The sequence below is a fragment of the Mesocricetus auratus genome, unplaced genomic scaffold, assembly GCF_017639785.1.
Source record: "Mesocricetus auratus isolate SY011 unplaced genomic scaffold, BCM_Maur_2.0 Super-Scaffold_100676, whole genome shotgun sequence".
Classification (NCBI taxonomy): domain Eukaryota; kingdom Metazoa; phylum Chordata; class Mammalia; order Rodentia; family Cricetidae; genus Mesocricetus; species Mesocricetus auratus.
This window is the reverse complement of record NW_024429266.1, coordinates 60,889,245-60,910,170: the sequence shown is the minus strand read 5'-3', so window position 1 is coordinate 60,910,170 and position 20,926 is coordinate 60,889,245. Positions and strand designations below refer to the sequence as shown.

The 20,926-nt window shown below is 41.7% G+C and overlaps 1 protein-coding gene and 1 long non-coding RNA gene across 10 annotated transcripts in view; one reads left to right on the top strand and one right to left on the bottom strand.

Moving 5' to 3' along the window:
• Window positions 1-13,457, top strand: part of R3hdm1 (R3H domain containing 1) — a 114,954-nt gene extending 101,497 nt beyond the window's left edge. For all 9 annotated transcript variants that reach the window (XM_005079876.4, XM_013120374.3, XM_013120375.3 and 6 more), the window contains 7 exons: window positions 1,009-1,160; window positions 4,966-5,069; window positions 6,405-6,577; window positions 7,700-7,844; window positions 10,948-11,030; window positions 11,422-11,506; window positions 12,128-13,457. In XM_005079876.4, the coding sequence (XP_005079933.2) occupies window positions 1,009-1,160; window positions 4,966-5,069; window positions 6,405-6,577; window positions 7,700-7,844; window positions 10,948-11,030; window positions 11,422-11,506; window positions 12,128-12,489 (1,104 nt within the window). In that variant the 3' untranslated portion in view covers window positions 12,490-13,457. The remainder of the gene's footprint in view (window positions 1-1,008; window positions 1,161-4,965; window positions 5,070-6,404; window positions 6,578-7,699; window positions 7,845-10,947; window positions 11,031-11,421; window positions 11,507-12,127) is intronic.
• A 4,589-nt stretch (window positions 13,458-18,046) lies between these two features.
• Window positions 18,047-20,659, bottom strand: LOC121136661. Its single transcript, XR_005873705.1, has 2 exons — window positions 20,406-20,659; window positions 18,047-20,116 (listed from the first exon to the last, which is right to left on the bottom strand). It is a non-coding gene; the product is annotated as an uncharacterized LOC121136661 (long non-coding RNA).
• Window positions 20,660-20,926: the final 267 nt, after the last annotated feature.

The following is a 20,926-nucleotide window of genomic DNA, read 5'->3' as shown; positions in this document are numbered from 1 at the left end:
TAATGCTGCCCAGGTGAGGTACAAGGCCAACTCCCCCAAATGCTTCAGTTGGCAAGGGGCAGGGCTACTTTTCTATAGAACTACAGCCAATGAGGGGTGTGGTCAGCTCTGTGCAGCCATATCCTCACTGCTTTCCATGACAGACCAGGGCCATGGCAGAGCCATGGACCCAGACATGGCCTCTGACAGCAACGCATGTCCCTGGGTGGCAGTGCAAGCTACTTAGATATATATGGCCCTGCAGATGGACAGCCCTTGGGCACTAAGATGGCCCTAAGTGGCAGCCCTGACCCTTGACATCCATGTGGCCTTTGGTGGCAATACTGGCCAGTGTCTGGTAGGTAGAGATGGTGCCTCTTCTGGATGACCAAAGCTCCGTAGCTCTCAGTATGACTTAGTGTACATCATTGATACCCTCCCTGAATCCTTTGTCTGAGTTAAATTAGATGGCTCTTCATTGTCACATGACCATCTGTTTGCTCAGGGCTTCTTTTTTAAAATTAACTTTTTAAATGATAAATAATGTTCCTCAAAAATTGAATGCACTTAGCCTATTATATGAGTCGTGTCTATTGATTATTATGGTGCTGTGGTGACCTTATTGTAACTAACAATAAGTATTTTTGGAGCCCTGGTAATGGTTTTCTCTGATGATGGAATAAGCCAGATCAAGCCAAATCAAAAGACCAGGTGTAATGAGCCAAGTGCCCCCCTCTTTGGCCCCTCCAGCCCCCCAGAAGTGAGGCAGAGGCAGGAAGAAGAGAAATCGCATGGCAGTCTAGGGACCAGAGCTTAAATACCCTGTAGGCATAGTCTTGAGCTTTGGAGGAGAAGCCTGGACTTTTGACAGCCGGTCTTTCTGAGGGGGACAGGGTTTAGAGAGGGAAGAGAGGGGCTGAGATGAGTTTCCAGCCAAACTATGCCTTACAAATTTATAGGAACTTGACATGAACGTCTACAAGCTTTAGAAAACATTTTTTTCTATTTAAATTGTCTTTCTAATTTTAGGTTTCACTGCCTCAAGGTTCTCAAGGAATTGCCCATCAGACTTACCAACAGCCTGTTGTATTCCCTAACCAGTCTAACCAAGGATCCCTGCCTACAGCGGGGATGCCAGTCTATTACAGTGTCATTCCACCTGGTCAACAAAGTAGTTTAAGGTGAGTGTGACTACACAGCCTGCTTCCTTCACCCTATTCACAAGAATATAGTGTGCTGCACCATTGAAAGGTGGCCAAAGGGCTACAGTTAACTAAATTACTAAAATCATTTTCTCTTACAAAACAGAAAGGGTATGATGTTGTCTATTTAGCTAGTCTTTTTTTAGATTGATTTATTTATTTTTATCTTGTATGTATGTGTTTTTCTGTGTGTGTGTAAGTGCAACACATGTGTGCAGTGTCCAGGGAGGGACTTTAAATTTAAAGGGCATTGAATCCCCTGGATTCAACTGAAAGGTGTGACTCATCATGTGGGTGCTGGGAACTGAACCTAGATCCTCTGTAAGAGCAGCTGAACCATTCCCAAGCCCCTTTCTACCAATTTTTAAACATTTGTATAAGCTAATTATCCCAGCCCCTTTGAAAATAGGCCATAAGGATTTAAAAATCCTTTGAAAATAGAGCCTGGAAAGATGGCTTAGCAGTAAAGACCACTTGGTGGCTCACAGCAGTGTATAACTGCAGCTTCAGGGGATCTAATGCCTCTGGCCCGCACAGGCACCTGTACTCATGTACACCTATTTGCCCACATGCAAACATCCACACCTAATTAAAAATAGTAATAGGGGCTGGAGAAACGTGTTAGCAGTTAAGATTACTTGTTGCTATTTCTAGAGGACCCGAGTTTGGTTCTCAGCTCCCATTTCTTGCTGCTAATAATTTCTTATAACTCCAGCTGGCTTACATATAAATAAAATAAATCTCTTAAGAAGTAATTGCTTGGGGTGGGGGAGGGAGGATGGAGGGATGGGAACTTGAAGGAGTGGGGTGGATGCAGGAGACAGGATAGAGGGGGAGAGTAGCGAAAGAGAAGTCTTGATGGGGTGGCATTTGGGGTTAGGGAGAAACCTAGCCCCAGGGAACCTCCAGGAATCCACAAGGATAACTCCAGCGAAGACTTCTAGAAATAGTGGTAAGTGTGCCTGAACAGGCCATCTACTGTAATCAAATTGGTGACTACCCTAATGGTCATCATAGAGCCTTCATCCAGTAATTGATGTGATTTTGTAGCAATAGCAGAATAAATAACAACGATTTTAATTGAATGAATAAAGTAAAAAGAAAAATGTTCTTTTCACTGCTAAATAATTGCCTTTTCAGACTATCTCATTTCTTCAATAGTTACAACTTTGTTTATTTTACTTATTACATGGAGGGAGGGGTGTGGCACACGTTTACTTACTACATGTGGGGGGACAGTTGGGCACACAGGTGCCAGAGCACATGAGTGGAGATCAAAGAACTGAGCATGTGAACAAGATCAAGTGAGAGGGTCTCTGGGCCAAGGAAGCCTGAAAAATCAATCCTCCAGACTGTTGCTTAGGCTGTGTTATTTCTATAGGTCAGTCTTTTCATATACTATGTTCTGAGCATAATTAACAGCAAAATTAGTGGGGAGGGGCACAAAAAACCACTATTAACCTCTAAACCATTTTTCCAAGCCCTCAAATCACTTTATTAAACCCTTCCTTTAATTCTTTTCTCTTTTAATTTATTGGAATTGGCTTACTAACATTTAAGCAGCAAAGCTAATTGTTGATATTAAGAAATCATCAGCTCGAATTGCATATGAACCTGTGCGTATATTGCCAGGAATCGAACACAAACATTTAAAAATGCTACATACTGTTAACGCCTCCAACCTTTGGACACTTTTTAACATGTAAATGTAAACAAATATATATAGAATACCTGTGTGTTGACATTTAACACTTATAGTGACTGTTGTATTTTTATCTAAACTTCTGCTTCTGCCCACTCCTGTAGTATTTTGGTTTTTCTTCTTTAAGATTTGTTTATTTTATTATTTTATGTGTATGCATGTTTGCATGTATGTGTAGGCACCACATGCATGCCCAATATACTGGGGGGTCAGAGCGGGGCATTGGATCCTCTGGGACCGGAGTTTTAAGGCAGTTGTGAGCTACAATTCTGGGAATCTAGGTCCTTTGCAAGAACATCAAGTGCTTCTTACCACTGAGCCAACTCTCCAGCTCATCCTCCTGTACATCCCATGAATATTATTTTATTCATGAACATTTCAGTATATTTAGCCCTAAAGATTTTTTAAATGCATATGACCATCATGCCATTTACTTGGTTTCGTTTTGTTTTTACAATTCCTTACATAGTAAAGTACACCTCATACATGTTTTGTAAGTTCTGTATGTGTCTTGAGAGTTTCCTATCTCTGGATTTGACTGATCATATCTATGGTTTCTTCTAACATGGGTCTTTATGGTTTATAATTCATTGGGTACTCAAGTTCGAAGTATTGTTTTTTTAGTATAATTACATGAAATTGTTGTGTTTCTAAGTGATACTTATTGAAAGTTTTCAATAGGGAGATGGCTAAATAGAGACTGATCAGGCTGTTATAAATTAAGATTCCTGACTATTGGGAAGGAGGGACAACTGTGGTGTTTGGTGTTTAAAATGAATAAAATATATCTATGTATACATATATGTATTTTAAAAAGATTCCTATTTGATAGCTCATTATTATTCTATAACTTCAAATCATCCTGAACGAATTTAATAAAAGAAACTTTGAAGATTTATAGTAAACCTATATTAGTTTGACTCTAAATGGTATTCAAAAATATCTCAACAACAAATTAAGTTTTTGTTTGCTTTGTTTGGCTAATTTCCTTCTATTTCTTCCTGTTTTTATGTTAAAATACGTCAGAGTGTTTTATTGCCTTTATCTTTCCTACATTTTTCCTTTTATTTTTACTTATTTATTGGTTTTTTTGTTTGTTTTTATTGAGGCAGGGTTTCTCTGAGTATCCTTGGCTGTTCTGGAACTCACTTTGTAGACAAGGCAGACCTTGAACTCAAAGATCTGCCTGCCTCTGCCTTCGGGGTGCTGGCATTAAAGGTATGTGCCACCACTGTCCAGCTTTAAAAAAAAACAAAAAACAAAACCAATGTTTTATTTGCTTATTTTGTATATAGGGTTCCGCCTGCATGGGTGCCTGTAGGCCAGAAGAGGGCACCAGACCTCACTACAGGTGGTTGTCAGCCACCATGTGGTTGCTGGGAATGGAACTCAGGACCTCTGGAAGGGCAGCCAGTACTCTTAACTACTGAGCCATCTCTCCAGCCCCAATTACACTACTTTTTATTTTATAAATTAGCGACTTCTAAGCTGGGTAGTGGTGGCGCACGCCTTTAATCCCAGCACTGGGGAGGCAGAGGCAGGTGGATCTCCTAGAGTTGGAGCCAACCTGGTCTACAGAGGGAGTTCCAGGACAACCTCCAAAGCTACAGAGAAACCCTGTCTTGAAAGAAAAAATGTGGTTTCTTTTTTAGTTGTTTTAGGTCTTTTGTTTTTTGTTTCCAGACTGGGTTTCACTGTGTAGCCCTGGCTGTCTTAGATCTCAATCTGTAAACCAGGTGGGCCCTGAATTCACAGAGATCCATCTGCTTCTGCCTCCTGAGTGCCCAGTGTGACTTCTTTCTTAAATCTGTATTTGAACACTACAACAGAAATGTTAGAATGATCGTAAAATTTTCAGTGATATGATTAGGAGATTGGTTTTCAGTGTCTTGGTCAGTGCTTTGAATGTTAAGTAGTTTTTACTGAATGATCACAGTTCAAAGAAAAGCTAAGTGAAGTTTGACTCCTGCCTGCCAGATTGAAAAATATATCCATTTAAATAATTTTGGAGGAATGTTTATTTCAGACTCTTTAGTCATCTGCATTTCATTGTATTGTTTTCTTTGGTGTTTTACCCTGTAGCTCTGCAGTCGGTTACTTACAACATCCAGGGTCAGAACAAGTACAGTTTCCTCGAACCTCATCACCATGCAGTTCTCAACAGCTCCAAGGCCACCAATGTGCAGGTATGCCTAGACAGCTGTCACAGAGGTCATGGTTCATTCATTTGAGAATAGTTGGCTGGTTCTCAGCTGGCGGAATGCTGACGTGCACTCACATGTTCTGTGGTGAGTCAGGTTGGCATGTGCAGCTCAGGCCTTCTTTTTCTAATACTAGGCTCATTCTTCTGCCATTATTCTCCCCCTTTAGGGGTTTGCTAATCTTGGGGATCCTTTCCTAAACCCTCTTGATTATTTTCTAGATTTTTCTGGGTAATCAGATCATGGTCTCAGTACTACCTTTTGTTAACACCTGGTAACTCTTGCTCCTACTGAAGCAAAATCATGTAGCCAGTTTTCTACTGGGCATATCTACCCAGTTCCAAAGCATATCAGCCTCGCTCTTTCCTCCTCTACATCTCTTACTACAGCCTCCATCTAGTGAATAGTACAGAGGTTTCAGAACAGTGACTCTTCTGTGGCTCCCTGCCACACTCACAAAGTCACTACTTTGTCTATTTCCCAACACACACATAGTTACAAAACCATTGTCCTGTAACAGAAATTTCTTCACGTCATTCTCTGAGTAAAAAAGCTCAAATATGGGCTGGAGCTATGGCTCATCAGTCTGCTCTTCCAGCAGACCCTTGGTTTGGGTTTTTGGTTGGTTGGTTGGTTGGCTTTGGGGAGATTGGTTGGTTGGTTGGGTTTTTCTTTTTTTTTTTTTTTTTTTTTGTTTTGTTTTGTTTTTGTTTTTTGTTTTTTTTTGAGACACAGTCTCTCAATGTAGTCCTAGCTGTCCTGGAACTCTGTGTAGACCATGCTTGGGATTGAAGGTATGCACCACCATGACTGGCCTTCCCCTTATTTTTGGTTAAATCCTCACAAAATTTGTCTTTATTTGGAAAACATCTATTTTACACATTAGGAACATTTATAACATGTATTTTATGCTATTCTTTACTAGGTCCTTCTAGATGTTGAGGTCTAAAGAATTCCAGCTTCTTGTTTTGTGTTGGTTTTTTTTTGAAGTTTTTGTTTGCTTGTTTTTTGTTTTCTTGAAGGTTTATGTATTTTGTTTGTTTGAAATAAGTTCTCACTACATAAACCAAGCTAACACAGGCATGATTCTTTTTGCCTCAGTGTCCTAAGTGCTGGTATTCCAGGTTTTGTTTTAATGTCTTTTTAAACACACACAACTTATATGTAGAAGGCTGCACTAGAGCTTATATCTGACTTGTATACATAGGTATAAAATCTAATTTAGAAATATGAAATTATGTTGTTTTCCTAGTGTTCCAAAATAACCATTAGTTGCTTAAAACACACTGATTTCAGTTTACTAATTATCCTGATTTCCAGCTGTGCCACAGCAGCCACCTGGTGGAGGAATGGTGATGATGCAGCTCAACCTACCAAACAATTCACAGTCTCGGGCACACTCACCCCCACAGTGGAAACAAAACAAGTATTACTGTGACCATCAGCGAGGGCAGAAGTGTATGGAATTTAGCAACATAGATAATATTGTCCAGGTAAGACATTTTGTGATCGGTTTGTTGTTTGATTTTTGAGTCAGAGTCTCAATGAGTAGTACTGTGATTGGGAAATCACACTGTTCTGCTCACCTCTCCCTTTCTAAGATTAAAGCTATAAGCCACTGCATGTGGTTTGGTTTGTTATTTAGAAACAATCCTTTCATCACATATGATGACAACACTGTATTTGAAATCCTTCTAAGATTAATAAGGACATTTAAACAGTCCTTATATCCAGGCATTTACATCAGTATTCCAATATTATTTTCCAGCTTTTAAAATAAGGTCTTCTATAGTCTAGGCTGGCCTCAAACTCTTGATCCGTATACCTTACTTTTATTTGCCATCTTATTTATATTCAAAATAAAATTGACCTAAAAATGTCAAGAGACCTGGGCATGCTAGTTCATGTCTTTACATTTGCAGCATTTAGAAAGCTGAATCAGAATTGCAAGTTTGGCAAATAAAAAGCATCAAGCACCAGGTATCTTCATTACTTTTCTATTGCTATGAAGAGGCGCCATGACCAAGACAACTTATAAAATAAATCCTTTATTGGGGCTTACTGTTCCAGAGGGTTACAGTCCATGATCATGGTGGCAGGCAGGCATGGTGCTGGAGCAGTGTCTTAGTGCTTGCATTCACAAGCCCAAGGCAGAGAGGGAACTAACTGGGAATGGGCTTTTGAAACTTCAAAAGCTGCCTCGGATGACTCACCTTCTTCAGCAAGGCCACACCTATCTCCTAATCCTTCACAAAAGTTCCACCAACTAGGGATCAAGCATTAAAATGTAAGCCTGTGGGAGCATTCTTATTTAAACCACCACATTACTGAGTGAGTGATACCACATAGGCGAATATGACAGCACTGTTGCCAAGTTACAGAGTAGGTTTCAACAGTATAATAATCTTTGTCATTTTTGCAATAATGATGTGTAAATGCAAATGTATAGGAATAATCTGCAAGTGTTTGAAGGTGAGGTTTCTTCATAATGATTTAAGTTTTTGGACAGGTATCAATTTATATTTATTTGAGTGAATAAAAAATTTTGTCCAAACAGCAATTTCCCAGCAGCCTGCCCCAAGTGTGACCTAATCTCCTATCTCCTGTGATTACAGCACAGCCCTCAACTCAGCAGCCCCATCATTTCACCAGTGCAGTCACCGGCTCCAGCGCAGCTGTCTACCCTAAAGACCATCCGTCCCTCGGGACCACCACTTTCCATCATGTCCCAGTTTGCTAGACCGTTTGTTCCTGGGCAGGGTAAGTATTCATGAAACTGGTCACAGCTTCAGGGAACTGTAAACCATCCTGGTGACACCTGTCATTCTTCTCTGTATAATTACATACATTTGTTTATTTTGCATGTGTGCATACATGCGAAAATCAGAGGACAACTTGCAGGAATTGGTCTCTCCTTCTACCATGTTAGTTCCAGGAATCAAACTCATGTTATCATGTTTGGTGCTAATGCTTATATTTGTTCTATATTTATAGTGTGTTTAGTAAGAAATTGATTCAGTAAGCATTTATAAAAAGTTTAATGTGCGCTTTTGCAATTAGAATATATACCTCAAGCTGGGCATTGGTGGTGCACACCTTTAATCCTAGCAATCAGGAGGCAGAGGCAGGCGGATCTCTCTGAGTTCGAGGCCTGCCTGGTCTACAGAGCAGCCTCCAAAGCAATACAGAGAAACCCTGTCTCAAAAAACCAAAAAAAAAAAAAAAAGAGTATATACCTCAGTGTTCTTAGGGGAACAGACAGGCCTGTGGATGATTATGAACTACTGTAGAAATAATTTCATTTACCTCTAGCCAAAATAGAAAAGAAAAGAAATGAAAACCTAAGTGTCCATCAGAAAGCATAGGCACATTATAGTTTGGCCATTTGGTACACTTCTTCCATTTTAGAGCCACGCTTTAAAACTTATTTTTGTTTTAAAAGATGCATAGGAGTATGTGTTTGCATGTGAGTCTGAGCTTGTGAGTGCAGATATCTATAGAAGCCAAGGCATCATTGTCCCTGAAGTTACAGATGATTTTGAGCTGCCTGACATAGGCGTTTGGGAACTCTAGAAAAGCAACAGGTGCTCTTAACCACCAAACCATCTATACTCTAGTTCCCAGAGCCATATTTTAAAGAATCACTTATAGGGCTGGAGAGAGGGCTCATGTGTTTAACTTCTCTTACAGAAGACCTGATATCATTTCCTAGAACCCACATTACATGGCTCACAGCCACCCATACTTCCAGTTCCAAGGTATCCAACCCCCATTTCTGGGCTCTGCAGGCATGCCCTCATACACAGATACAAACACATTTGCCAATTTTTTTAACTAAAAAGAAATTATTAAATGGGGAAACATTCAGCCAGGTAGTGGTGGCACACACCTTTAATCCTAGCACTCAGGAGGTAGAAGCAGGTGGATCTCTGAGTTTGAGGCCAGCCTGGTCTACAGAGCGAGTTCCAGGACAGCCTCCAAAGCTATACAGAGAAACCCTGTCTCACAAAGTCAAAATAATAATAATATACACACCAGAATATCAGAAGTGATAAAATTGCCAAGGTGACTTGTATCTTCTCATTTTTTAAATTTTTTAAAATTTATCCATTATTATGAATATTTTATTTCTCTCTTGTTTTCTCTCTCTCTCTCTCTCTCTCTCTCTCTCTCTCTCTCTCTCTCTCTCTCTCTCTCCCCCCTCCGTCCCTTCCTCTCTCCCTCCCTTCCTCCCTCCCACTCCCTCTTCCTCTCCCCATCCTTCCCTTCACCTCCCCTCCCCTTCCCTCTCCTTCGGATCAGGGTGTAGCTCTCAGCTATTGCTCCAGCACCATGAGTGCCATCATGTTTTCCACTGTGATAATAATGAACTAAGCCTCTGAAACTGTAAAAAACCTCAATTTAATGTTCTCCCTTGTAAGAACTGCCTTGGTCACAGTGTCTCTTCACAGCAACAGAACAGTGATTATAACATGGCTTCATGGTTAAGAGCACTGACTGCTCTTCCAGAGGACCCTGACTCAATTCCCAGCACTCAAATGACAGCTTACAATTGCCTGTAACTAGTTCCAGGGAATCTCATGTTTTCTTTTGGCCTCCATGGCTCTGTGTTTATGTGGTACACAGACATATATGCAGACAAAGCGTCCATACACACAAAAAAGTTTTTGGTGATTTTGTTTTGTTTTTTAAGAGTGCATATTGTTGTTGTAGAGGAACCACCAAGTTCAGTTCCCAAAACCCACATCAAGCAACTAACAGCCACTTGCAACTCCAGTGTCAGGAATCCATGCCTCTGAGCTCCACAGTTACCTGCACTTGTGTGTGCATACACATCTGCAGATATATATGCACACTCATGATTTTTTATATATTTTTAAAGTAAAAAATAAACAAATTGAAATGGTGAAGAGCCACCTAGCCCAGCCTTTTATAAGGAAGCATCTATTGCCACCTCAATTTTTTTTAATGTATTTTTTAGGTATCAATGCTCTGTCTGCATGTATGCCTACATGCCAGAAGAGGGCATCAGATCCCACTATAGATGGTTGTGAGCCACCATGTGGTTGCTGGGAATTGAACTCAGGACCTTTGTAAGAGAAGCCAGTGCTCCTCGGGAAGCAGAGGCAGGCGGATCTCTGTGAGTTCGAGGCTAGCCTGGTCTACAGAGTGAGTTCCAGGACAGCCTCCAAAACAATACAGAGGAACCCTGAAACCCTGTCTCGAAAAAACCAAAAAAAAAAGAGTAGCTAGTGCTCTTAACCTCTGAGCCATCACTCCAGCCTGCCACCTGCCACCTCAGTCTTAACACATTGGAAATAAATTCTGTCATAATCAACTAAATCTAAGGTGTCAAAATTTTTAAGCAACTTTCTGTGTATCCAACGTTTTTGAGCATTATTGATAATCTCACCATTGTGACATACACAACTCTGACTTATTTAGTGTGTTTGTGTCTGTCTGTCTGTCTGTGCGCGCGTGTGCGCTTCTGGAAGCTTACACTGGCTCTTTGAAGAAGTTAAGGAACTTTGTCATTTTAAAAAAAGGACATCTGGTTAAGATAGCTCAGCAGTTTAAAGGAACTTGCTTCCAATTCTACTGACCCTAAGTTCAATCCCCAGTACCCAAAGGAATAACTAACTTTCCAGGTTGTCTTATGGCTTCCACACACCCCATAATTTATTTAGCATGTACAGACTTACAGACACACAAATAAATTTTTAAAACACATCTGTTATCTATGCCTGTTTACCACCAAACATGTTTTCTATGTTTATCTTCTTTCTGAACAGTTAGCAAACTCTGGTAAGTACATTACAGCCAAGAAGAGGGAACCATGAAAAGTGTTTTTAATGACTTTCAGGAGATGCCAGGTATCCACTGCTTGGCCAGCCCCTGCAGTACAACCCTCCTACTCTTCTGCATGGACACATTCCACACCAACAGGTATGACAGCAGTTCCTACTCACAGGCTCTGTTGCTGAACACCTAACTGTTTCTGAGAATGTCAGAGGTGCTGGGGCTAGCTGTCTGCACTGGCTGAATTCTGGGAATGCCTCAATCAGCTGCTGATACTTGTTAGTACTGGCCCAGTGTAGAACAGAGCAAGGGACAGGGTAGCAGCTGCTCGGCTGATAGTAGAAGATGGGGGTAGCCCCAGGTACAGCAGCCTTGTTTATGCAAACCAGTCTGCAGCCTGGAACTAGTGAGCTGAGCTACAAAGCAGACCCAGCCTGGAACTAGCATAATTTTTGCTCAAGTTCATAACCCAAAGTGTATTTGGGTGCTGTCTTTTCAAATATCACAACTTAGTTTGTAACTCTTCCTGGTTTTCTAGGGTCAGTCTGGCAGCAGGCATGGGAACCGAGGACGCAGACAAGCTAAGAAAGCTGCATCCACTGATCTTGGAGCTGGCGAAGCAGGTGTGTCCATAGATGTTGGTCTCAATACTCATCCCACCACACCACTAAAATGGGGCCCATTCTTCTACAGTTCTTTTAAGAAGTTCCTAGAAAGTCCTCCATCCGCACTTAAAGGTTCTTAGATGTGATGTGAATGTATACATAGTAAGGCCTTGGCAGGTAGCTTTAGGAGCAGTAAAGAGGGCCACAGGGAAAAAGAGAAGAGGCACAGGGAGAGAAAGGGCTCGTTCTCACCAGTAGAAAACAGCCAGTGAGAAGTTGTCGTCTTTCTGTGGTAAAGTGCTTTTGCCTTAATACTTCAGTTCTGCCAACCAACTGTTGGTAGGGATGGCAGGTGCTGTTCTTTTTATTTTACATTGGGAGTAGGCAGCTCAGAAAGGGTTTGCCCAGTGACCTGGTCTAGAGAACGCCATTGTTTAGTGCTACACCTTATCAGTGAATACTGAGATGAGTAGGTTAGCACTTAGTGTTAAGCTGGAATGATTTTAAAGACAAAAGGAGATTTTGTGAGTTTACATGATGTCAGAACATTGTTTTCTGTGTCATCTGGGGCAGCAACATTCTTGATCCATCATCTCTGGTGATAGGTGTACATTAACTCTCTTACCTTTTCTGTGCTAGTTGTTGGCAAGGTCTTGGAAATCACAGAACTACCAGATGGAATAACTCGAATGGAAGCTGAGAAACTTTTTGGGGAACTCTTTAAAATTGGCGCCAAGATCCGATGGCTCCGGGACCCCCAGTCTCAGCCCCAGCTACATCGTCATCCTCTCTGCTGCGGCAGTGGGGATAGCACTGTCAACCCCGAGCGCTCTAAACCCAGTGACCTGGCCTCTACGTACACTGTCTTAGCCACCTTCCCCTCCATTTCAGCTGCACAGAGTGCACTGAAGAAGCAGATCCACTCGGTGAACAAGTTTAAGCTGAGAATGAGCAAGAAGCACTACGACTTCCACATTTTGGAAAGGGCAAGTTCTCAGTAAATCAGCCACCTTTGGACCCCTCTATAGTCCCCCTGTCCTCTCCCATCTGATTGGCTTGATGTGTGGAGCGGATATTAATATAGAGACTCCTGGGATTTGTGGCCACATGTTACAACTTTTGGAAGAAAGGCCAGGGACCCAGTAAAGGGAGGGGGAGATACCCATTTCCCCCCAGTGGCTATAGGAACCCACACAGGAATGATACAGAGTTAGCAGCTTTTTCTAAGGAAATGCTGTTCAGATGCCTCCTAACTTTTATAGTTATTTTGTTTTATATTTCTGAATTCTTGTATCAGATCCAAAGCTCTATTGTACAGCAAATTATTCTTCAAAGTGATTATAACCAATTGCAGCCTGTATTTCTTTTTGCGGCGAGTACAGTGTGAACCAGCTCAGACTTTGGGAAAAAAAGAATGCAGGAATGGAATAACCAAGTCAAAACCATGTCATAACTATCCTCTGGGGGTGCTGAGGGTGCTAAGGAGACCCACAAATAGACAATTACTCCTCCACTGAATTGCTAAACACAGAAAAGTTTTCCAGGATATCCAGAACTCCCCAACAGGGTCCTTCCTTCATTTAGGTAGTATGGCCATTAAGTGTAAGGTAATTATGTTCTCAATGCCTCTTAGTAAAACCACTTAGGTTAAAAAGAAATAGGAATCATCCTAGGCAGGAAAATTATTCCACTTTCTTTTAAGTGTCCTTCCAATAACTAAACGCCACTCATCTGCATTCTCCTCTGTGGATATTTTGTCTCCTGAGGAAATGAACTTGATGAGTGCTGAAAACTTCTTAAGTGGTTTAAATTTTGTTTTCATTGTTTGCAGCGGATTACTGGACATCAAAGATTCATTGCACTTATGAACAAGGAACCTTATTTTCAGTTTCTGTGTAATTTTGCAAGGCTGTACAATGTGCTGATGCAAGCCTTTTTCAGTTCAAGAGAATAAATGTTTACAAATGTAGACCAGCGTTGTCTTTTTTTTATTAGAAACATCTTTAGGGGCTGGTAAGGTGACTCATTGGGCAAGAACATTTGTTGCATATCAATCTCTAGAACCTATAAAGTTAGAAGGAGAGAACTCACTCCACAAAGTTGTCCTGTGGCCGCAGTATGTTTTCCCATGGTGCCAAAAGCAGTAAGAGAAAATAACTAGTATCATAGCTGACAATGAAATAGGATCTACACTCTCATTCAGGCTAAGAAAAGTTAGTTTTCCTGGTCCCATCATTGAGGGACTTGTGGCCTGTAAACAGTAGAAATAGACCTCAGAATAAAAAACAGCATTCTTGGTGCTTGATTAAGTGGGGGCAGCACATCCACACACAAAGCAGCTAAGTTATTCTCCACATCAACAGTAGAAAAATGTCAACCTAAGTCCTGAGCAGAGACCAGCCAGAAGGTCTTTGTGAAGGTGGTCTGACCCTTCCATATCAGCAGTCTTCGTGGTCCAGTATCCAGCTACTCAAAGGCCCCAGTCTGGGATTCTGGAAGCTTTGAGAGCTGAGACTGAAAGAACCCATCAGCCTTCACCAACATAAAACACTGCAGCAGAGTGCATTGTTTCTGATTTATTTCTAACTAACTATTTTGGATCGTTTTATTCCTGGCACAGGAATATTAGAAGGTCATAAAGAAAAGACAGAAGGAAATCCTGAGTCAGAAACAGAAAAATGATCAAAGTAGTTCTTTGGGGATGACAAAAGGAAGCATTGAAATAGATAAAACTATTAGCTAAGTTCAGTTTCAATTTTCTTGTTGTTTAACAAATTTAGTTGTTTAACACAAGCCTTAAACTATGTGTGGTAGTGCAGGTCTATAATTAACAGTACTCCGAGGGTTGAGGCCAGAGTTCCATTTCCAGGATTCATGTGGTAGGAGAGAGCTGACTCCTACAAGTTGCCCTTGGACTCTGACATGCTATCACACACAGTCAAACACACACAAGTAAGTACTCCAAGCTGAGGATGCAGTTCAGGTGGTACAATGCTTGTCTAACATTCAGAAAGCCCTGGGTTTGATCCCCGGCACCACATAAACCAGGTATGATGGTACACACATGAAATCTTGGCACTAAGGAGGTGGACGCAGAAAAATCAAAAGGTCATCTTTGGCAAGTTTGAAGACAGCCTGGGCTGCACCAGACCCTGGACTACCAACCTGAAATTGTGGCTGGTCTGACTTAGATCAAGTCTGTTATAATGGGGCTGGGGGGGGCGTTATATACCATCTGAAGGTGGGGATAAAGATGTCACCAAGAAAGCCTCCATCAACCGAGAGTGACCCATCTTCAAGAAGACAAAAATACAGGGTCACAAGGTAAAAGAATGAACATTGGACAGATAGAAACCTCTAACCTCTGTTTACACATTTTACTTGAGCCTCAAAATAGTTCAAGCAAGGCACAATCACTCAAACCTATAATTCTAGCACTCATGATAATGGTTGAAAGTTCTGGTCTACATAGTAAGACTGACTCAAATAACAATAATAATATTCTTGGACCAGAAAGATAGCCCATTGAGTAAAGATGCCTGCCACCATGCCTGACAAGTGAGTTCACACCTCAGAAACCACGTAATAGGAGAGAACAAACTCCTGAAAGTCATCCACGTGAATGCCATGGCAGACATGCATCCCATGTTATACATACATATGCACACACTTGAAGAAATAGATGTAATGTAAAAAAATAGTAACATTAATCTATCAGTAAGCTATATCCTAATGAAGCTTAGACTTCTGTCAAGACAGTGACACCTATAATCCTAGCACTTGGGAGGTAAAGGTACAAAGATCCAGAATTAAGGTTATCCTCCTCGGCTATACAGGTCATCATGAGACTGTCTTAAAAATAGAGACTAGACATAAAATTAGCCCTGTGTCATGGTTAGAACAATAGAGGTCAGTTTGTCATACACTGTGTAACATACTTGGATTTGATTTTGCTTCCTATGGTTTTAGTCACTTGTATTCTAAAAATATATAGAAAATTTAAAAAAGGGATTTGTGCCAGACGTTGGTGGCGCACGCCTTTAATCCCAGCACTTGGGAGGCAGAGGCAGACAGATCTCTGAGTTCAAGGCCAGCCTGGTCTACAGAGCGAGTGCCAGGATAGGCTCCAAAGCTACACAGAGAAACTGTCTCGAAAAACTAAAAAAAAAAAAAAAAAAACAATCTGTAACCTGACATTGGTGGCACACATCTTTAATCCCAGCACAAGGGAGGCAGAGGCAAGCACATCTTTGTGAGTTCAAGACCAACCTGGTCTACAAGAGCTAGTTGAGGACAGCCTCCAAGGCTACAGAGAAACCCTGTCTCGAAAAACCAAAGTGGGGGGGAATTCAAGGTCGTCTTCACTACAGAATTCCCTTAATAGATCCATACATCCCCAGAACAGAACTTTTTTGAAAATTACATATATTTGAGGTGGGGGAACCTGTGCAAGTCAGAGGATAAGTCAGTTCTCTACCACGAGTCTTCTGGTGCTCACTTGGGGGCAGGCTTCTTTACCCACTGAGCTATCTCGCTGGCCCCAGGATGAAAATTCTAAGTGGTATCAGACAATATCACCCTAGAAAACTGGAGTAAGTTTCTCTCTGTACAATCCAATGTTACCTCCTGTACAGTATGTGTTGAGTAATCAGTCTACAAATGCAGTAAAAATCAAATGTAGATTCATGATAAAAGTAGAGGTTTTCAAAAATACAGATCAATGAGCTGGAGCGGTCAGCTTGTCATCTCACCCGCCTCCAGTGTTGTGGTAAAAGGTTGGAGTCTAAAGCATCCTTTCGCTTTCATCTCATCTGGACAGTGGCACCAGGGTCCTGAGGGCTCGGTTGGCCCTCAGTGCCCTCACCAGCTTCTCCACACTGAGGCCGGACTTTTTAACACTAGTCTCATCATGGGGTGTGTGTGTGTGTGTGTGTGTGTGTGTGTGTGTGTGTGTGTGTGTGTGTGTTGTGTGTGTGTTATATGCACATGTATGCAGTTGTCCAGAGGAGGTTGTGAGGTCCCCTGCAGCTGGAGTTACAGGCTATCGTGAGCCACCTAATGTGGGTACTCAGAACTGAACTGAGTCCTCTGCAAGAGCAAAGTGTGCCTTTGAAGGTAGAGCCTCTCTCCACAGAGCCCTTCATTCATATTTAAATACTACTTCCTTCAAGTAGCTAGCTTCTCCAGTGGTCCCTTTCAGTCCCACTTGAGGCTATTTCTGGTAAACTATAATTAATAACTTAACGTAAATTAATAATATCCTGTAGATCCCCTTCTCAGCGTTTATCACAGTGGCAATTACAAGAGTAATTGGCCAATTCATTGCCTAATGTTTTGCTACGCATCGGAATGTAATCCTTGAGACAGATTGTATATAGCTCTTGTTTACTAATGCCTCCTCCACACCACTAATGTATTTCTCAACAAGTATTTGTCCAGTGATTAAATTCAGAAACCATCTAGCAAAACAAAGGCTTTGCATTCTGAGAAGTACACGCATAGTTTTCTTAAACATGATTTGGGCAGGCCTTCAGAACAATAGCTAACACCTCTAAAGCACTTAATTACCAAGTCCTTGCTAAGCACTGACAAGGCTGCTTTCTGTGTAATCACATAGCCTATAGGGCAGGTTCCCTCTTGGCTGTAATTGTCTAGTGAGGCCAACTGAACTGTCAGAGAGGTTAAGAAATTAGTACATGGTTATGCCAACTATAAATGGAGGTATTCACTACCAGGCCTGACTGTTTTCAGACTTTATGGGCTAACTCCTTGTTAGTGCCCCACATCTTGCCACTAACGCCGCTTTATTTTATTTTATTTTATTTTGGTTTTTTCGAGACAGGGTTTCTCTGTGGCTTTGGAGGCTGTCCTGGAACTATCTCTTATAGACCAGGCTGGTCTCGAACTCAAAGATCCGCCTGCCTCTGCCTCCCGAGTGCTGGATTAAAGGCGTGCGCCACCAACGCCTGGCTTCTAAGGCTGCTTTATATTACTCACTTGTATCTGCCTTTGATGCACAAAAGGAATGTCAGAGTATTTTACATAAGAAAACTTGATTTTTGAATGAAGCTAGGACAAATGCAAATGTTTTTTCTTCCATTTTTATTTCATACGCATCCACAAACTTACAGTTATCGAGTTATCTTCTTCCTGGCCTATAGGCAGGTGAGTTTTATTCCATATAGACAACTTTCTTTATACCTCTCTCAAGAAAAAAAAAAGTTTTGTTTATATGATTTTCTTTTGTGTGTCTACTTTTTTAAATAACAATTTTTATTTAAATTAGAAATAGTCTCATTTTATATACCAATCCTAGTTCCCTCTCCCATCCTCCCATGCCCCCCTCTTTATATGATTTTCATACAAATTATTAAGTATGGCTTGTCATAATGGTGCATGTCTTGGGAGGTAGAGGCAGGAGGATTTCTATGAGTTCAAGGCTAGCCTGGTCTTCACAATGAGCTCCATCCAGGAAAGCCAGAGCTACATATTCTGTATATCAAAAAAAAAAACAAACAGTTACAAATCCATGCATACAAATCAAAACAAAAAATGCTGTTTCAAGTAAGACATGGAACTTTTATTATTTTGAGACAGAATCTCTTTCATGTTGGCTTCAAGGTTACTTACTCTAGGCCAAGGATAACCTTGAACTTGCCTTAGCCTCCTAAGAGCTGGGATTTTGTTGCATGTCACCCCATCCAGTTCATGCCATCCTGGGATTTAAGCATGCTAGGGGAGTCCTCTACCACTTCCTCACACCGTGAGCGTGGTTTGTTTGTTTTTTTGTTTGTTTTTTGTTTTTCTGAAACAGGGTTTCTCTATGTAACAGCCTTGGCTGTCCTAGAACTCAAATCTGCAGACCAAGCTGGCCTCAAAATCACAGAGATCCACCTGCCTCTGCCTCCCATGTGCTGGCATTAAAGGCATATGCCACCACTGCCCGGCCACTCTATTTTCAAACCATACATAAAAGCATAAAGTTGTATACATTAATGGGCTCCCATGTGTGTTTCAATACATGAATACATCATAGAATGTTTAAACCAAGCTAAACAAATCTACTTCATTTATCATTTCTTTATTGTGAAACTTCAAAAATCAGTCCACAGGACTGAATTTTATTTCTAGTAATGTAGAGAAGGATGGAGGAGAAAAAAAATTAAGTCAACCCCGAATTGAAGTAAAAAAAAAATTCTTAGTTCTAGAGAATGGTGTCCTATATAAAGAGATCATTGTTACAGTTTTTTTTTAATTGGTTGAAAAATACAAACTCTGTTGTAATTTGTTACCTATTTTTAGGTAACATTGTTGTTAATTATGGAATAAGGACCAGCAGATGGACAGAGCACAAGCCATGGAGAGCATATTAACCATAGTTTATTATAGCGAGACTGAAAGGGGGGAGACAGACATGGGGGGGGAGAAAGTGGGCAGGGGTCTGTCCTTTTAAAGGGGTCCTTTGCACCTGCGTGCAGACTGGTTCTCATGGAACTCTGGGCTGGCCAGAGTGCTGCCTGAGGGCATTCTGTCAGGTAATAGGACAACAGGACAGGCCATCGAAATGCCTGAACCTTTCAAACAAATTGTAGAAATGGAGTGTTTTTATGTCCCCTTAAAGACTGTCAGAGGCAGGAGGGGAAATCTGATGTAGAACATGTAACGTAATTACTTATGCAATGTTAAGCCACATAAATCATCAGATCTGCCAGGCGTTGGTGGCGCACGCCTTTAATCCCAGCACTTGGGAAGCAGAGGCAGGCAGATCTCTGTGAGTTCGAGGCCAGCCTGGTCTACAAGAGATAGTTCCAGGACAGCCTCCAAAGCCACAGAGAAACCCTGTCTCGAAAAACCAAATAAATAAATAAATAAATCATCAGATCTTATTTAAGAAAAAGCATATAATGTTATGAAAGTATTACATATAGATTAATATTTATTTCAATGTCAACCAAGCACAAATTGACATATCTTTAGGGTACTCTTACATAACAATGGAATGAAACCATTGTTTTCCTCTTTTGTATTACCATAGAGAAAGCAGTTGGAAAATGAGTGTTCAAAAAGTGGTCATACGACAGGCCGTGGTGACGCATGCCTTTAATGCCAGCACTTGGGAGGCAGAGGCAGGTGGATCTCTGTGATTTCAAGGCCAGCCTGGTCTACATTTTGAGTTCTAGGATTGCCAGGGCTACACACAGAGAAACCTTGTATCGAAAAAAAGCAAAACAAAACAAATTGGTAATGGATTATGGATGATAGCACAGGCCTGTAATCTCAGCACAAATAATGCTGAGGCAGAAGGATGGTGGATTAGTTACTTGTCGCTGTGATTAAATACTTGACAGAAAACAAGTTCAAACAAATATTTCTTTTGGCACTGTTTAGCCATATGACAGAAAAGGCATTGTAGCCTTCCCCTTTTCTACTTACTATGGGCCCCCGGGCTGTAGGGATGGTGTCACCCACATTCAGAGAGACTTCCCTCTTCTCTTAAATTCTGAAAACCACCTCACATATAGCCCAGAGGGTGTATCTCCTTAGTGAATCCAAATTCAGTTGAGTTGACAATGAGGATTATAACAGATGCCTGTCCAGTCCGAGGCCAGCATGGACTGCATAGCAAGCCTGGTTTTGTAGGAATAAAAATAAATAAGTTTACATAGCATAGTGGCTAGAGGTTTTAGAATGTGATCCAGTTACTCAATGCCCATTATATCCCCGAAGTCCAGTGTTCTGCCAATACCTCCCCCCCCAGGTAAGGTTTATGGTACTACAATAAACTACGGTTGTCCCTTTAGTCTTTTTCTTCTTTCGTTAGTTTGTTTTTTGATTCGGGGTTTCTCTACATATCCTGCTTGTCCTGGAACTCACCACACAGAGCAGGCTGGCCTCCAGCTCTCAGGGATCCACCCACCTTGGCCTCCTGCGTGCCGGGAGCAAAGCCCTGCGCCACCAGGTTCCTCCGAATCCTGTCTTTTTCACAGAGTCAAACCCAATAGAAACTGAAGGCTTCCGGTGAACACCTGTAAAGCTTATTTTTATTTCTTTGTGGAACGGATTGCCTCCACTAGTCAAAGAGTGATAGCAAGTCGCTATCTTTCATTTATTCTTACAGCGCTGCGGCGCTCACTACTGCCGCTTTCGTCGTGCCTCGAAACCACGGTGTATAGTTCCTCAACAAGGAAATAAGCCAGCCTCGCAAGACTACAATTCCCAGGGAGCCTCGCTGCAGGCGACGCCGACGTGCCGTAGCGGTTAGTCATCCTTCCTGAAGCCTCCTTCCCCTTCCTGGAGATCAGAACCTGAGGCGCCGCGGGCAGGCGGGCGGGCGCGCGCGCGGACGGGCTTACCTAGCCGGCGGACCGGGCACGGGGCCGCGCGACCCCTGACGACGCGTGCGGTCACGTGACACGGGGGCGTGCTTCCTCTGCCCAG